This window comes from Astatotilapia calliptera, chromosome 17, assembly GCF_964374335.1.
Source record: "Astatotilapia calliptera chromosome 17, fAstCal68.1, whole genome shotgun sequence".
Classification (NCBI taxonomy): domain Eukaryota; kingdom Metazoa; phylum Chordata; class Actinopteri; order Cichliformes; family Cichlidae; genus Astatotilapia; species Astatotilapia calliptera.
In genome coordinates, this window is record NC_137438.1 from 4,223,293 (window position 1) to 4,242,801 (window position 19,509).

Genomic DNA, 19,509 nt, shown 5'->3' on the forward strand with positions numbered 1-19,509 from the left:
TGTTTTAAAGTGTCACTGCTTTTGTCACCTAATGAGACCAGTGTGCAGAGGCAAAGGCCTCTCCTACTACTCCCACTACTATCCTGCATTTCACTTGCGTGATGTGCTACAGTCAGTAAGCCAATATGCAAGAAATTATGCAAAATTTTATTATATTATAAATATGCAAATAATGTTTTTGTTTGGTATCTGATCATAAAATCATTATATCCTGTCCTGAAAAACAGATGATTTGTAGCGCCTGCTACCACTTGTGTTATGTGCATCATTTCAATTTCATGCTAGTATTCTGCACACAGAAGGATGTTTGTGATTGGAATGCACATTACCAGCTTATCCTTAAAGTAACAGATTGTCAGAGATGCCTGGTTTTATGTTAGGTCTGTCCGTTCTCTCATTATTTGACTGCAGTGCACTCTTTTCCCCAGTAGAGAGAGCTCAAGTGAGTTCCCACTTTTCTCACTGAGAGTGCACATATGCTGTAGTTTGTGGAGTTGCGGGGCTTGGTGTCCAGTCACTTTGACTCATTTGCCTTACTTCTATTATCCTGTTACTTCACATAAATAATTAAAGTTTCAGGCTGGATTTTGCTTTCATTCCATGCAATAAATCATCCTGATCTTTCAAATGTGACAGTTCTTACATGCAGATCCTGGTAAAGACTTGGAGGGGAAAAGCAGCAGTTCCTCAGTTAGTGGAGGATGGTCATAGTAGTGAGTCAGTGCTTTTTGGTCTCTGTCCATCATTACATCATTGTCTTTTTCTCTTATACTCTTATAGTACTCTTTATCAAACATTTTTTGGCATTTTCTGTCATTAGTGATTAAAACAATGAGATTTAATACAGGTTTCATGAGATGGGTTGGGAATATTACAGCAAGCGTTCCAAATTATTCAGATTGTCTTCAAAATAGTCAAACCTGCCAATGACTAGATGCACTGGCAGGTGCTTATTGTTGTGACATTAGCAGATGTGTTTTGAAGAGATTCATTTCCCTTCTTTAGCCTTGTTAGGGCACCTAATCCAAATGTTATTTTCTATCAAATCCACTTGATAGTTGAGCGGAAGCAGAGCTGTCTCCTTCCCTCCATTTCCATCTTTGTGTGATGTACCGTGATGCTCTGACATAAGTTCTCATGGGAGTCTTTCTTCTCTCCTCCCCCTTCAAGTTAAAACGCTGGAAGAAACAGCACTTTATGAAGGTCACACACTTTTAAATGCATGTGTACACACACACACACTCATGCACGCACGCACACACACGCACAAACAAGCACAGTGTTAGAAAAAAGACCTGTGAGATGAAGGGAGTGGAACTCAACTGTAGAAGGCTGTCTACTGAAAATATGACTGATCTTTTCACCTGATTGATTTGCCCTTTGCACAGGCGTGTACTTGGTATTACTTCAGCGTCTTAGACTTGTGATTTTTGCCAAGACCCTCTATACACCTAGCAATCTTCAAAACTCTTTTAGGATTTTCAAAAACATCATTCTGATGGGGAAAACATTTTTAATGTATATTGTGAGGAAATATAAATTATTTTATTCTATGTCTCTACCCCTCTTTCTCCACAGTACATTAGAAACAACCTTTGACACGACAGTAACCACTGAGGTGAATGGGCGGAGTATACCTGCCCTCGCTGCACGCTCCTCCCCCATGTCCTGGCGTCTGGGCCAATCACAAACCCCACGTCTCCAGGCAGGTGACGCCCCCTCGATGCCCAGTGGCTACGCTGCGCCCAGGGCGAGCACAACAGGCGCAGGCACCACCACAGGGCGCTATAGTGGGCACTCAGACCCCTCCAGGTTTGTGTACATTTAAGTAGTAAGCCTGTGGCTATTTTTTTCTCATTTTCAGTCTTTAAGACACGAGTAACCCTCCCCCAAAAAATGTCGACCAGTGCAGGACAGTGTTTTGAATATTTATCTTAGGGCTATTTGTGATTTCAGTAACTGAATGAATTTTTGATGTTTATAGTCAAAATAAGTTGAATTGGTTTTAGCTGATCCCTCTGTGCCACGCTGTGGTGTGAAACAGCATTCTGTTTAGTTGTGCCTCCTACATTTATTCCTCCCTCTGAATAATGTAGCTCTCAGCCTTTTTATGCACTGAACACAGAGCTCGTAGATTTTAAACATGTTGCACCACCATGTAATCCATGTAAATTAAATACATAACTATGCTTTGCTGTATAAAGAAGAAATATCTTAAGTGCACAATATCACCACCACATCATTTATACTCAGTAAAAGTCCACTTTAAAGGTCATTTGTTTGCTAACATGTGACAGATTTCCATTTCAGTGTGCAGAAATTCATGCTTAGTTTGTATTCATACAGTCACCAAGGCCTTACCTGCCTTTCTCTGCACATTAATACAAATAGCTTACTGTCATACAGCAAGGCTATGTATACTTTTTCATAGTAAAACCACACACAGGATGTTTCAAGTAATACATTTATGTGAACCTTGAGAGGACTCACGACACTGACAGATTACCTGAGTGAGAATGGATGAGTTTGTGTCTTCTGCAAGTCATTACAGCAGCAGGCTTCTGACCTTCATTCGCTCAATAGCAATAAATGACTTAAGCATGTAGGAGAAAAGGCTTTTCACATTTTACCCACACAATCATGTGAGCACACACTCCCAATAGAAGATATGCTGTAAAGAGAAAACTGTGAGGGAATGGTAAGGATGAGGTGTGATGTAGCAAGGTATCTGCAAGATTAAAGAAGAAGAACAGAGCAGAAAATGTAACAACATGTTGGGAGGGAAAGGTGATTAGCTGAATTATTAGCTTAATTAACTCAGCGCTAATGGCCCCCGTGTTCTACCAGCCGTGTCTGATAGCTATCTGGAAGTTGCCTCAAATCTTACCGCTCGTTCACTGTCAGGTACACAGAGACACAAACTCGCTTCTCTATACCGACTTTGCAAAATCCACACACAGTCTTCATGTTCATTATTTAGATTAGCCAAGGTAGCATCTTCCTTTATGTTTAGTTGACATAATTTGCTTCTTCTTCACTTAAACAAGGACCTTAAAGTGTAAGAGCCACGAGTTAAAAAAGAATAACTTTCTAAAGCAAACTGAAGTTAAACGTTTATACCTGTAATTTGTTCTCCCCTCACAGATACCTTACAGATGGCAGCCTTCATCTGTATGCACGGAACACCGGCCGAGCCTCAGATGCAGCTTCTTCTCGAGACGTATCCCAAAGAGGAAGCAAAGAGATGCAGGGTGACATTGACAGGTGAGGATGGAGACTGTCATAGCTGCCTGTTTTTCTGGTGCCTGTTTGATTCATTTGTGGTTCACACCCGGGAGTAGCTCCGGTTTCACACTTTTTGAGATTCATGCAAGCACGTTGTTAATATTCAAATTTGAACACAGCTTTTCACATTCCACTTTTGATTGTTGGCTTTTAGCTGATGTTTTCCTCTCCCGAGCATCTGGCTGTGAATTTGATAGCTTCGTTGTCATTCATTTTCAACCATAGCCAGGTGGGTGTTTGCTAAGACAAACCCACTGGACTGTGCTTTGCAGCCAGTGATGCATGTGCGTGTGAAAAAAAGCAATGTGCTGTGGTCAGAATGGCAGAAAGGTTGGCACCATAGCAACTGCAGCCATATCATATTATACCTGATTGTATCTGTCGGTTAAAGCATTCAGCACAATGAGCATTATGGAGCTAAAAAGCATGAATATCTGGGTATATTACCCAAAACAATTAAAGATATTAGATATCAGTACAAAGATATTAAAGCTAATGGAATATATAGGCTTTTTAGGATACAAACCTAATAGGATACAAAGTCCAGAGAATGGGCAAGTGACTAAGGCTACGTCCACACTAGCCTGGATAGATTTGAAAACGTTGTTTACGTCTGAAAACGCTCCGTGTCCACACTATCGTTTTCAGTCGTTTTCATAGAGTTGTGCGTCCACATTGAAACGGCCGAAAACGCTTACGTTCCAGTCCTGCGCATGCGTGGAATGCAAGAAGATTCGACCTGCCTCATTTCTGTCTGCCATTTATTTACTTTCCGGCTCTTTGAAACGTTGTGGCAAAATGTCATTCCTGGTTTTTAGATGTGCCTGGCATAAAAACAAAGGGTAAGAAGGAAGTAAGAAATATGTCCTTCAAAGGTTATACAAGTCTGCTGTAACACCATCAGAGATTTAAAGGGGCGAAGGAGGGTTGGCGATCGATTTAAAGCTGTCAGGCTAAGATTGTGATGACAAGCCATCAGAGAGACTGCTGGGAATTGACTGATGCAGTGACATTTCCCAGTGTCACAGCTTCAGCTTCTGTCAAGATTTTAATGAGTGGCAGCGTTTAGTAGTCCTGTGATTTTAAAGATTATGATTCTGTTAATGCTACATGTGCATGGTTACACTAGGCAGATTTACACAATATGACGCATGACTTGCAGAAACACGGGTGATATTTTGCTTGTAATATGTGTGTTTTCTGTATATGATTCAGTTGTTTTGCAACCCAGGCAGTTTTTCCATTTCTTGGTTATGTGCTCAGCCTCACAAGCTTGTTTGTTACAAGCCAGTCAGTCAAGCCAGTCAGCCCGAGGTGAGTTTGATCATATCTGTGATTGGCCAAGCAGCAAAACATACTAGTCCTGACCAGAGGTTCAGAATAGGAGATTAACCTGCCCCATCAGTCTCAAACCGATTGACCTATCAGATTTGACACTGAGGCAAAAAGATGTCTTAGGATAAGAATAAAAATGAACCAAGCAAACTGCCAAGGCTCAGCTTCACCCTGCATTTTATCTCTGTATTTAAATATTTTTGCCTAAACTGTCTCTCACCTTTCCTTGACTTAAATCCAAAAATGCTCTGCTCTTTTGAACTAAAGTCAGCAGTAGCATTTTGGGCCTCAGGGGCAATGAGGAAATATTGATGCCCGCAGGCTACAGACTCCCAGAAGGAAAAGAATTTGAACTCTGGAACCCTGTTTACTTCATTCCTTCCTTCCTTTTCCTTTATGAAATCAAGTACATGCAGGCAAGCATATACACAGAAATGCACAAAATGCATGCCTCTCACGTGTTATTGTCAGTAGCTAGGCTGTCACTTCCCACGGACACATGACGAAACTCAGGGGGCAAATCCATTTCTCACTCAGCTCTACATTTCAGCCTGGCTTTACCTCTGTGGTACAGCGTGCTTTTCCATAAAGCCCCTTGGCTTGAAGTGAAATGAGTAGAGGATGAGGCCCAAGTTTAAATAATTTGTTCACTGACTTTAAACAACTTTTTACCTCAGATGTGTAAGCTGGCTTTCTAGGAATGACAAATGCAAGAAAGTATTTGATCTCGCACGTTTCATGTCCAGCTATCTTGATTGCAGTTGCTTAGGAGGTGAACATACTGTATCCATGAAATTCTGCCTGCCCTGTAACTGGCAGCTAGTGTATGATACCTTTCTGTCTCAAATGTCCGTCCAACTGCTCTTTTGTCCAGGTGAACATACTTGGCTTAAATTACTTGGCTTGGTCATAATTTTAGGTGATAATTAGTGCATTGAATGACTGTTAATATTTCTTCTGCATTTATTATCAAAGTGTTAATCAGATTATATTTTCAATTTAATATATTTTCCAAACTATTACACTCTGTTTTCATTTAACACAGCATCCCAATTATGGAGGAGATTGGGTTTTGACTTTGAGAAATTCTTAGATTAGAGTCTGGGATTTAATCCGTCTCTGGCTGATAGTTTGATAGTGTAAGTTTACTTTGGAACAAATTATTTGTTCACAAGAGATAACTGTGCATTTATTGTTCGTTGGTTTTTTTATCAGCAAGGTAAATAATTTGTGGCCATTAAAATTCCCCCCCTCGTCCTTCTCCTTTGGATTTCCTTTCTGTCATAAGTAATAATTGGAAAACTGCACACACAAGGACACACACTTACACTCATGTCTTTTACACCACCTCAAGCATGAGCACGGATACAAAAATGCACATTACTCTCTCCGCAGTTCTGCTGGCAGCAGTAGACAGGGTTCCTCAGAGGCAGAAAGTGGAAGTTGGTCTGTGTACGTAAACTGAGTTCCCACGAGGCTCGTTATGTTTCGTGCTTTTTACAGTCCATAACGGCTCCCCTGGCTGCCATCCATGGCATTTTTATCCCAAACCAACACAGCCCCTCAGGATATGTATCTAAATGACTCATCATGGCTGGCAGGTGACTGAAACCATCTGGGACTAGGACCACGTGGACTTAATGTTTACTGTAGTGGTCATGACATGAGATACTGTATGTGCGCATCTCCATTTCTTTTTAAATGAGCTGTGCCAGTGTGTCTATGTCTTACAAAAAGACAAAAGATTAGAAGAGGAGTTTTAGTTTTGAGTGCTTTCATCCTCAGTATTAGGACAGAGCCTAATTGTCATAGAACAAAGTCAATAAGCGTCACACGTACAGCTGCTTTTGATAGTAACTTTATGGTTTCCTGCAGGTGACATTGTGGTTGGAGATATTTCAGGTTTTCCGCATGTGGATTCCAATCCCACTAAACTAATAATCTGAATACTTTAATAGAATTTCTTTGAGATTAGCACAAGAATTCATTGGGACTGTAGGTGAAGATTTTTTTAGTCAAAGGTCAAGGTCACTGTGGAATTAATTAATGACAATTAATAACATTTTACAGTCAGACAAATTTGGACAAAAGGCGTAAACTGCAACTTGACTGGCTGTCAGAGGCATCCATTCGCAAAGTAGTATTCCAGTGATTTCATCTGTGCTAGAACCGAGTACCCTGGAGCCAACCATCTGCTCGAAAACAGCTGAATGACAAAAGCTCAGATCCCTCTTCTGATCAGTCTGCTTCAAAACAATGCTGAGTTTAGCCTTGGCTAAAAGCACCTGCCTAAAAATACCTTCTTGTTATACAACATAGATGAGCACATGCTCATGGCTCTGCTGTCAAGAAAAGACGCCCAAAGAGAGTGTTTTGACACCAGCAGGCTCCCCGCTCTCAGTAGAGACATGAATAAGTAACAGGGCTTCTCTTTTAGCATCCCGGTGGCTCGAGTGTGTTGCCATCTCTTTCTCGCAGCTGGACTGTGGCAGCTGGCTCTGCGTTTTTTGGTTGTCTAAAGCTTCGGGGGCTTGGAGACAAGTTTATATGTGTTGAAAGTGTGCTGTGGTTGTGTTGTCCATGCTTCACAAAAGAAAGCTTGTTGGTGTACTACATTTAAGTGTATTTAGGTGTGGGTGTATGTGTGTTTGTGTGCATGTACAGACTTCTCCATATGCCGTGTGTGCTGCTGAGCAGCAGGATTCGGCCTGTCACTCCGCGTAGCAGTGACAGTCGCAGAGAAGCCGCTCTACTTGTCTTTGCTGTCGTAAGCAGTGAAGAGATTTAGAGGAGAAGGTTTTTTTACTACCAATGACAAACGCAGTCATTATATAAGTCTCTCTCATTGATCTCTTCCAGGGGCACCGCTTAGGACGAATATATTTGTATTGCACCTGAAACTGGAGCGTCTCAAAGCTTCTGCTATCTAAGCTTTCTAAAGTCTTCTGGCAACTGTCAGTTTTTCAGACATTTGTCCTTTTCAGTATTTCCACCTCAGTGCACACCGGCTAAACTTAACAAATTGTGATAATTGGGACATGCTTTATCACTGATTTGAGTACCCAACTGTGTGTATGTTCATGCAAATGTGCCCTCACTTGTGCAGATGCTTGCATACAGATATATTTCCTCTCAAAAATGGGCAAATTGTGGCCCACACAACCAGACTCTAATTAGCCATCTCTTCATTCAAAGATGCTCGAGGGAAAGTTTCCCTGTTTTTGGACGCTCCGTTTTCCTCCTGTTTCCTATTCTTTGGCACTGATATAAGTGTGTTGTGTGTGCATGTGTGTGTGTGTGTATCTGTGTGTGTGTATGGCAATAATAACTTTTCTGTGTGGAACTTCAGGAAGCACATGCTGCTAAATGCAAGATCGACATGACATTTCTGACTTTAGGAGTACCATTGAATCCTGGTCTTATCTATGTTCCCAACACATATACACCAGCACACATGTACACATGTCTTTCTTTATATACACACACACTATTGCTTACCCACACACATCCCATAAGTCTTACCCTGAACTGACCCCTCACCTCCTAACTGCACCTCAAAACTGTTTCTGGGTTCCACTTTTCCTCACAGTCAAATATGTGTATTTGATCTTCCAATGTATACTCAGCTGATCTGTCAAATGTACAAATATATGTGACTGTGGAATTTGTGTAAAATATGTGTGATATGTGATTTAGATATTGAATTTTCCTTATGCAAACTTTGATCAAGATCGGTCTTCTCATCTAGGGGGAAATAAGGAACACACATACATAAAATCTTTATAGTATGATGATTGATTACCCTTAGAAAAGTGGTCCAAAGGCATAATGTTTCATAATGATATTTCAGTTTAAACATGGATAAAAAAGGATATTAATTTCCTGCAGATTTGGTTGTTGAACTAGTGCGATGATGCTGGAGAAGACTAACTGTTAGCCTCCTTGTATACCTGTGCTGTTAGACCAGCAGAAGGAGAAAGATCTCAAGGATAAAACTAGGTCTGAATAGGCCTATGCTACTGTATATAGCATAGCCTATAGCACGAGATAAAAGAAGAAAGTATCCAGCATCCAGGAAGTATGAACACTTTAAAAAATGTATTTTCATTTCACTGAGACTTAAACAAAAAAGAACATGTTTAAACTACAATTCTAATAGGTAAAAATCAGAAGTTAAATCAAAATAATATTTAGAATAGACCTGTTCAAAATGCCAGATATACACTAGATGAAAAGCTCTCTTTTCCAATTACTGATGAGAATTGTACCAAATAGACATTAAGCCTGGTCACTAATTAACCAAATACATTTATACCTGAATTAATTTAGCAAACCGTTAGTAAATTCTTAATTCCAGAGATCATGAAAACCGATTAAACTGATCAAACATAGAACATCATTCCAATTTTATCCAGTGAAAAGGTTTCAGAATTTATTTGAATATCACGTTTCCTGTTTTATATCCACGTGGACATCGTTTGATGGATTGACCTCAATGTCTTTCATGTATTCTGTTGTATGGGTGCAGAAAATGTGCATGATGTTCATGTGAAAGATCACCAAGCATCTCCATGCCATCACTGACAACTCCATGCTGCAGCACATGGAAGTTAACTCTTACTTGTGAAACTGCTTATCAAATTTGGTTACTCCTCAACTGAAAATGCTAAATCAGTTTCAACTCCTGGCTATAACTACAATTAATGTGAAAACACCATAGCATAAAGATAGGCCTGATTAAATATACTCCTGCTAAACCCTCACTATCCTATAAATGTTCAGTCATGTATTAGAATTTAAATGTGCTGATACCTCATAGAGGAGTTAGGCCCTTTAAGGAAGTATGTTCCTGCCATTACTAATTAATACGATATTTAAATATAGAAATGTTTCAACTTGATTGAAGACAATTAGCGTGCACAGGGGTTCATCTTTTGGTTAGTTAAGTGGCAGCAGGGACGCACTGGAGATGCCCCTGGTTCCATACGGAGGTGAACTATCCACCTGGCCTCATCAGCGTGGACTTGTGGGTGACAAGGATGAAGGGATATTACTGAGTGAGGTCAGGCTTGCCCTGTCTATTTCTCTCATTGATGATACGTCCCATATGGTCAAGTTCTGCTTTAGTTCATCTGGGTCATCTGAGCATCCATACCTGCCTGGGACTGAAAGTGATTAAGGCTGGGGGGAGTGGCTGATTCAGTCACCCGCCCTTTTGGTCTTATTCTTCATCAGACATAAGAGCAAAAGCAAAAAGCATAAAATGATTTATGAGCTATTATTACCCTTTCCCATGGTATAATTTGACAAAATAGTTCTGATTTGCATCAGATGATGCTGAGCTCTGGTGTGTATTGCAATTGATGTCTGTCCATCACAAGTAAATTATGTGATCAGTTTAGGAGGGGACAGTTAACATGCAATCATGAATCCTTTATTTCCTTTACTTTTTCTTCTCTCAGGGTATGGTGTATGCACTTTCTTACTTTCTGTTCATGCAGTTTTTCTAGACTTTTAGTGATCTTAGGTCTGAGTGATTTGACTTATGAAAAACTGTGACGACACAGTGCTGACTCACATTACACTGACATGAAGTGGCATGAGAGAATCATGTCCTGTAACAATGTGTTACGTACGCTCAGAAGATGTCACAGATGAGGACAGTTTTTGGATTCTTGATGCAAATGCCTGTGTGGTAACCAGGCATTCACAGGCTGTGTTGATAACTAATTTTATGATGACAGTGTGAGGTTCCTGTGACATTCAACACCAATAATAGAGACTCCATGTAGGTGTTCCTTAAATGCTTATTTGTGTGTGTGTCCAGCTGTACCGTAACCCACATGTTTGAATAGATGTAATACAACTCAGGAAGAAAAAAGGAAGGAGAGCCATTGATTTTACCTGTACAGTGATTTAGAGCTGTATTAGAAAGAAAGAAATTTCATCCATTACCAGCAATGGTCCAAATGTGTTTCGAGTGTTAACGCTCTGCTGATTTTAAAACTTTTAATTGAATAAGTTTCTCTAGTTAAAGTGCCATGTTTACAAAAGAGAAGCAAGCAGCTTATTTGACTGTTGATGCGGACCATGTTCCACTGAGAGTTTACTTGGATTGGGAATTTGTTCAAAACACTGAATTGTCTGCATGTTTTTCAGAAGAGATTTGTGATGAAACTAAAAAAGAAAAAACAGAACTTGAAGTGACAGCATCAGATTTATTCGTTCCTTTCCGGGGTGTCTCGTGTTGTTTAAGAGGATCGATTTAAGAAATGTTTAATTGCATTTTTGAGTTTAGACTTTTCGGCCAATCCAGATTTGTTCAACAGTCGGTCTGTTGTAAATAGGTGGATTACAAGGTAATGTTGGATAGATTTTAGGAAGAATGGACCACAGGGGCATTTGCCTCGGGTTCATCAATTCATTTGGTTAAATATTTCCAAGCATATGACTCCATTCATCATCTGACAGGCCTAATGAGTTAGTGAAGATAAGAATCAACAAAGCTGCTGTCATTGTTAATTCACTTTACTGCCATGGAGCCTGACTCTGTTGTGGATTATGAAATCGTAATCTTGTTAAATGACGAGTGTTGCGGTATAATTACAGCAAAACAGCATTTACAAAGCCTTTAAACCTATTACTGTTTGTGTCCCAAATTAGGTATCATCAGACTCCAGATTCAATACATAATTCTGCTTTTAACCATCTGATAGAGAAGAAAATCAACAAATCTAAATATCTAAATAAAATGCTGACTGTTTAGTCTTTATCATTCCAGGTGACTGTTGTACTAACTAGTTACGTTTTTAGTCCTTAATTGTGGCAAACCATGTCAAGTCTGTCTCCACACGATTGTGTGTCAGCGGCTGATTGTTTATTCTGGTGAAACGCAGAGATCAGAGCTGGTCAGATGCAAACCTCAGCTGAGGGGCTTTGGAGAGCTGACACTGTGCTGCCACTGTCTATCAAGTTTTACTGCTGTAATCCCAGGAATACAAAGGATTTTCTGTTTCAGAAGTGCAGAGGATGCTAGGTTTGGTTTGCCAAGTCACCTGTCAGACAGAGCAGACGGTGGCTGTGTGACCCACCGATGCCCTGCTGCTTCTAGGGCTCATTTAAAACACACCTTTTTTTCCTTGCTTTTATTTGCTGTGTGAGTTCAGTGTCATTGTAATGAGTACTAGGTGGCATTACTCTTTTGTTGATGCCTTCATTTCCCACAGTACAGCTCAGAAAATAACATTTCTGAAATATCCATGCGTCATTCTCAAAACTAGGTTTGGTGTCAACGTTGGTACAGACGCAGCATCTCCACCTACAGTCAGTCAAAATAGGTGGACTGTGGTTACACAACATACAGTTTGGTCATTTGCAGTAAAACCATACATAGTATATTTTTAACAGCATTATTTTTATAGACAAAGCCTGAAGTCCTGACAGTCAAGCTGCTTCTCCCCTTGATTTCTGAACTTTCTGTGTTTAATAATAAATACAATTAAATCAAATCAAAAATCAAATCAAATCAAATCTGAGGGTCAAATCAAATCTGAGGGTCCCATATATTTTTCAGGGCACTTTTAAATATTGAGTGAATAGGATCTTAAAAAAAGAAATAGGTTCAGATGTTAGGGTCCCCGCCTGCAAATAATGTCAAAGGTTACATATGCTGAAAATCATAAGAATTACTTTAATCCACATTATAATTTATAATTAAAACCTCACCCTTAAACAGTAAAGATACACAGGTTTCTAAAGTGCTGCTAAGCTTCACGCATACAGAATAATTCATTAACAGCCACATTTTAATGGGATTTCTGGAATGAAATTGAACTTTTGGTATATCTTCATCCATTGTGTGTTTCCTTGTGCTAGCAACCTGACTGCTAGCCTACAGAAAAAAGAAACAGTTCCTGTTACTTGTGCTGGATGGTGAATAAGCTTCCGATGCCTCCCTATTTGGAAGTTGAGTGATATTTACAAACTAAAGAAATATGTTAAATTTATAGTGATGTAATCTGTGCTGCATGGTGCAGAAGTAGAGGGCTGAGAGTAAGACATCTGAGAGACTGGATGCTCACCCATTGTTGATGTAGAGATTAAGATCCCTCACCACCTGCTCTGAATCTGGCAGTAAGTCTGATGTCCCTTTTTTCTCCTCACAGATGGACTCCTCCATTTTATCCAATCAAATCCTCACATGGCTAAATTTATCATCCTGGTACCTAAGCAAACCAGCATCATAGATTATGCACGGAGCTGTTAAATAAGCCTCTAATGTCATCCTACAGAAGAGATGAGGAACAGACTTTGGAGGTCTCCCATGATGCTCTTGATTATTATCAGTGTAATTTGACTGATTATTTGGTCTGGGGTGTTTCCAATGAACTGAGGTGATGTGTTTTAGTTGGTGTGTTTTGTCTAGTGTCAGTCCAAAACCCAAACATTTCTTAACAGTATGCTTTTGTAGTTTATTGCTCACATTTTCTTCAGAAAATACAAAAATGCTGCTGACTTACCGTCACATGCCGTACTGTATTTGTTTGTATGGAGCTTTAAATCATATTTTAGTGAAGTTTCCAGCTTCAGGCCAGTGGAGGAGGAGGAGGCTGGTGGTTGGACCAACTGTGGCTTATGCGGGTTATTTGTTTGCATTTGCCAGCAGCTTGCCATAGACTTGAACAAACCCCTGCTGGGATGTATTAGACTGCTGTAAACCCTACGGTGCTGAACAGCTAAAGACTTTGTTGTTGTCTTTGACTGCATTGCAGTAGGACGTCTGGACACATTAACCAGTCAGGCCAGGCACTGCTGTTGTCCTGCTGGCTCACTGCTTAGCAGCAGACATATTTCCAGCCCATCCCTCCAAGGTCACCCTGCTCCTTCCTTTAATTGAGTTGTGTCGAGGTGAATTCGATTCCACAGTCAGTGCTGGGTCTGATTGTTAAGTTTGTTTGCTTTTTTTCTGGGACATTTCTTATTTTAAGGAAATGCTGCTTGACTTCTCTTTCCCAACACAGCAACCAGCATCCAGTTCACTTTTACTTCTCCCTGATAAAGTACATTTCTGCCATCAGAGACCAATCTTCAGTTAAAATTAAAAGACGAAATGGAATGCTTAACGTTAGCATTGAACGGGAAATCCAAAGAAAATGGTTAAACCCCATGGCTCATTATGTCGGTGATGTCTTGGAAGCTTTTCTAATCAAGTGTTCAGCAAAACAAAACTACGTGAATGGAAGTTCACTGGTGAAAAGAAATAAGCTCTATAGTTTTTCTTTGCCTAAGAATCAAAGAGGGGAGTCGTGAATCTGTCTAATTATATCCCAACGCAACGCTGCGTGGACAGTCGTTGCTGAGCATCTCACGCATTATTCATGAGGTCACTTCCAGTCAGAGGCTTTTACCAAAGACAGAACAAATTCTGCTCCCCAGAATAGACCTTCCTCTTTGATTTGACTCTATTCTGCATTGTCATCGTCATTTAATTAACCCTTAGTAACCCCCTGCTGACGACATGTCTTCCTGGCACTCCTTGGCTGGCAGAGGCCCATCCTGGTTGGGAGGGGAGACGAAGAGAGAGGAGGGGGAGCTGGCAGTAGCAGTGGGTAAAAGTGGAAGACTGAGTGACTCCTTTGCTCCTCTCTCTCTCTCTCGTTTCCATTTTCTCTCTTGACTCCCAGTCGAGCCACAGCTCCTAGCTTCTCTGCTAGGTGGGGTTTTGCCTCTTGGTAGTGTAGGCGTGGTATTGAACAAAGTAGAACTCTTCTTTGATAAAACAACAGACAGCACCCAACCCATGGGAGGTAAGTTGATGGCAAAGCTGGAAACTGCTCTATACCTAAGCTCTGTTTTGAACCTGTGAACACTGTTGTGTGTTTTGAGCACCGTCATATTGTACAGTTTGTTCTGATAGCTCGGCTCTGTAAGAACTCCATCCGAGGAGAAAATGACCCTATTGCTTGCAAATCATTTCAAGTCTATGACTTGCATTTTTTAATGTTTTTTTTTTAAGTCTTACTGCAGGAGCTCAGTGGCATTAATTTGGATTAGTCTCTATGCAAATGAGTGCTTTCCATTTACATTATTTAAGTCTCTACATTTGTCCTAAGAGGTATTTACTGTTTCAAAGACAATCCACTCCACTGTTTTAGACTAAATTAAAATGCTGCTCATCAGGTTTGATTATTATCTCTGAATGTTTTTTATTGTTTGGTCGTCTGAGGTAATCGTTGTGTTCATGTCACTTCAATTTCCTGTTTATCCTCGTCATTTAAATGACTGTCTTAGTGTTGTTTTTTTCTTTTGACAAATCTTTCTTTTAGCTGAAAACATAAAAATGAACACACTTAAATGTGTTCAATGTGACAAACTTACGTGTTTTTCTTTCCTGATTTGTTACATAAGAGGTCCTCTGAGGAAATGTTTCATTCTTTCATCTGTACGATACCAATTTAATACTTTTCAGTACTACCGCCTCCAAATATTTATTAAAGTACTCGTCAAAATCACGCTTATCACCAAGATAAAGTGTAATCCCGAGTGCTAGCCTTTGCTCACGTCGCTAATAGCATTTCTCCTCTGGGCTGTGGAAGGAACAAGACCAGCTGTATTGAATATTGCATGAGATGATGTTTGCATGGTTGCATTCACAGCATGGAGGCACCTTGCGAAAATCAAAGATTTACAATAGAATCTGCAGTGAAATAAAAACATCAGTCCAGCAGGTAGCTGTCTTTAGCTCATGAGCACTTTTTACTCAAGCTCCTTTTGGGTCAGCAGGTGCCTTGTTAACGTCCTTTTTTGTAGATTTTCCATGCTGAGATTTCCCCAGCAGGTCCCGGGGACTTAAAAATGGGCCAAACCTTTTTATAGCACTAGTTACCTTACAGCTCGATACCACTGAATCTGTCCTATACTGACTTATAACAAGTTGCACTATGTAGGACATTACAGCTGGAGACGTCACAGCATCACGAGGGAAGTCGCATGTTTTCACACTATGACTTGTGATTCACACCATCTTCTCATTTTACTGCCTTGCTTTTGAAATAAGGGAGAGAAGCCAGTATCTCCACTCGAGTAGTCTGTTCTGTACATTGTAACTTATTGTTAATTTAAGAAGCTATGACACAGAAGTCCGGCCCGCCTGCCTCCTGCTGTTGGGTTACTGAGTTCGTCTGTGCCATTTTTAAGGATACCACTCTCTCCAGTAGGAGATGCTGTGACGTGCAAGTCTGAGAGGAGGAGCTTGGTTAGTCAGAGTTCTGCCAGTTTCAGGGAGTCATCCTGATAAAATATTCAGCCCCTTACAGTCAGCCAGGCTCTAAAGCGGAGGAGGAGAATGTATTGTTGTTTTCTTTTTGTATTATCAACACTTTATCCCAGGAAGTTCCACAGAGCGTGGATGCTGCTCTGCAGCAGTCCCCAGCCAAATCACACAAACCAAGACCAGTAATCCATTACTGTTCACTGAGCTCAACTAACACTGAAGCTCCAGTAATAGGAGTCTTCTCTGAGCTCTGTGCAGGATATGTGGGAGCTGATCAATACCGGTGCTCAGCTGTTACCTGAATTTGTGCTGAGATATCTGGAACTTATTTTCCTTTGTTTTGTTCAGTATATTTTGTGTGATTAGAATCCCAAAATATCATCTTGTTTATTCCAAGAATTCTCAATTTTTCTCCAAATATAGCACCAACATTAGCAACACTGTCTCACTAAAGAAAGATGCTGCCATTGCTCATTATACTGTTTAACATAAATTGGTTGAAGATGGATTGTTAAAGAAGTGAATGATAAAGATATTGATCATCTGCATTTTGTAGTTATGCATGCAGCAATAATTCAGCATGATTCAGAGTTAATTATGTAAAAAGTCATTCAGTCGTTCCCCGACCGTTCAGAAAAATTCTTCACAAAGATGATTTTTAATTTTACATTAGAGAGGCCACCAAAGAATGAAAGGGCAATCTGTTGTTACCAGGGGACCAGTGCAAAATAAGTCTTATTTTGAAGTCAGTGAGCTTTTTCACTGCCATCTGCCTTTGCTTACTTATTATGATGATAGTTTCCCACTGCTGTTTCACCATTCCCTCATTTGCATTTTGTAACTGCTCAGCACTTGATTTATCGAGTCCAGTTAATCTCAGTTTGGAGCAAATTCCAAACTGCTAACAGTGTGTAAACAGAGAAGTTTTAAAATAAGCTTGAATGATTTTTGGTGTGCAAAACCATCTGTCTTTGATCTCTGCTTATCCTGTCTTAAAAATAGAATTTAATGTTCAGCTTTTCATATCAATAATTTTAAGTTTAATTAGACATAAAAGACATCTTTCTGTGTTTCTGCTAACAAAAATGTTTTTTTGGCGGGGGTTTTATTTTGGAGGGCTCCCAAGTTCATTTGGAGGTTTAAGTTAGACTCCATCTGCCCCTGTTGTCTGTCACGCTGAGGAAGGCTGGTCTCACAGGAAGCAGCAGTGTGCGGCGTAACTCCCCCTGTCACTTTTGTAGTTTGTGAGACAAGCTGTGCTGAGCAAAGGGGTAACTTTAAATCAGATCATGAAGGTGACCTGGCAGCCTGTCACCACCAAAATTTTAAATGCATCTTAAAACCAGAACAAACCTGTACAGTTACCCTGGACACTCATCCAGTGAAAGGTAAGCCGCAGTATCAGCTTAAGAGGAAAAGATTAAAGCAAAGCAAGCCAGGCATGTTTCACTGCCATTGATCAAGCTTTGTTTGTAAAAGTCTGGCATGTGCAGAAACACACTGAGTGCAACACTTGGTTTGACTTGTGTTTGATATTAGAAGCTCACTCTCAGTGCTCAACAGCAGCTTCTTTTTTGTTGAATAGCTCCTCTAAAGCTGGAGATACACGACTGAAAAGCTCAGACTGACAGCTGGGATAGCATTTATTTTTTGTGCGACAAGCTTCTGCTGTGCTTTATTCCTCCATCTCTGAGACGTTTTTCCAATAATGGCTTTGAGTTGAAGGAAAATGAAATCTCAGAATAAAAAATTAGAATGACAGAACAAGAAATTGGCTTTTGATTAGAGCAGGGCGATATGACCAAAAATATCTATCACGATATAAATTTTAAAATTTGCGATAACGATATAACTGACGATATAATTGACACTAGACAAAATACTTTACAACTCCACAACTTTAGTGCAAAAAACCCCATTAATGTATTTTCACTTAAACAAGCAGCTGTTTTTTTATGTGCATTGAAGTTATATAAAAAATTTACAGTGCAAATTCCTCGCTGACATTTTAACCAAAAGGTATTTCCAGTGGAAATTGGCCGACATATCCTCAGCATAACCATGTATAATATCCACAACTTAAAAAGAGGTTACACACACACACACAATATGGTAATATTACGTTGAAGCACAGTACATATCATACATATCACTCCGCGAGGCTCCTGCCTAATATAGCCGTAATGCTCCGGCAATCCATCAAGCGGTGCGGGTTCGTAGCTTAGCAAAGTCGTACTAAAACATTTGACAGATTTTCGAGCGCCGTGTACATAAAATCGTTTCGAGGTCAGTAAACACAACCAGAATTCATGCATAAGGCACACGGGATTATAAGGGGCACTGTCGATTTTCAGAAAAAAAAATATCAAAGGATTGATTTTAAGTGTGCCGTATTTTCCAAACAACACGGTAATAACGACGGCCCGCTAGCATGCGCTACCAAAAATAGTGCTTTGTTGTGTATCTGACGGACGAAAGCCAAACCAGTTCCACACCACTGAAGTTGCAGCATTTTTACAAACCAATTCTGGTTCATCCGTTTCATTTAACGATCCGTGTTCGCTCTTCTCATTCTGCGTCGCCGCCATGTGCGTATGTAAACCTAGGCACTGCGCATGCACGTTTTACCCATATTCTATCGCGATATTTCATTTTCCTATCGTTGCCCAAAATTACACCGGTATTACCGTGAACGGTATGATATAGCCCAGCCCTACTTTTGATGTTTGCTTTTGTGCTTTTTTATAGAAATATTTCTTTTTACATGGGGCAGGTTTTTTTCCAGCCTAAATTTCTAGAAATGTTGATCTCATTACAGATTGTTTCACCTAAAGTTTCCTGCAGACATTATGAGTCAGGGGCCTGGTCAGATTTGGGCTGTGAAGATAAATGTTGCTCATTTGAAATCTGTCAGAAGACCAAATCAATTTTGCATTGCACCAGTGGACAACTGGGTTGCTAGGTGTCTGCTCACCGCTAAATTCATTACAGGTGTCAAGTGAATATACACCACCGATTAATATTTAGTGCCTACACTCAGGCACTGTGTTTTTGTACACCTTGGTTTGGGAAACAGGAGTAGAGTAGGTTTCTCTCTTTATTATCATGCCTAAAAACACAATTAAAAGGAACAAAAGTCAAGTTATATGCATGTTTTAAGCATAACAGCTCTTATGCTTTTGACTCAACAGCACCATCATTTTCTCTGGGCTTCTTCTGCACATGTCTGCACATCTCCAGCTCTCCTACTATCCCGCCTCTCCTGCTTTCTGGGTTCTCCATTTCCAGAATTTCATTCTTTATGTTTTTAATTCTGATTTTATCATTTTTTTTTAACAAAATGAACATTTGTGACATATCAAAGCCCCTTGACATTGTTGTCTGTTTGAATATTATAGGGTGATGTGGTGTGAGCACTCATTTCGGTACATCTTTATTTGTTTTTTCAGAAATTAAAGTCTTGGAGCTATTTGGTTAGATTTGTCATGCTAATTACGGGTGTGTCATCGAAACACACACAGACCAACACACAAAGGCAAACACACACAGATGAGACTCGATATGTTGGTATGTAAACCAGTTGTTGTGTGTGAGGACTGTCAGGACTGTACATGTGT

The 19,509-nt window shown here is 40.0% G+C and overlaps 1 protein-coding gene across 5 annotated transcripts in view; it reads left to right on the forward strand.

Moving 5' to 3' along the window:
- Positions 1-19,509, forward strand: part of nav3 (neuron navigator 3) — a 181,930-nt gene that overhangs the window by 124,958 nt on the left and 37,463 nt on the right. For all 5 annotated transcript variants that reach the window (XM_026148159.2, XM_026148160.2, XM_026148163.2 and 2 more), the window contains 2 exons: positions 1,579-1,812; positions 3,145-3,264. In XM_026148159.2, coding sequence (XP_026003944.1) covers positions 1,579-1,812; positions 3,145-3,264 — 354 coding nt within the window. The remainder of the gene's footprint in view (positions 1-1,578; positions 1,813-3,144; positions 3,265-19,509) is intronic.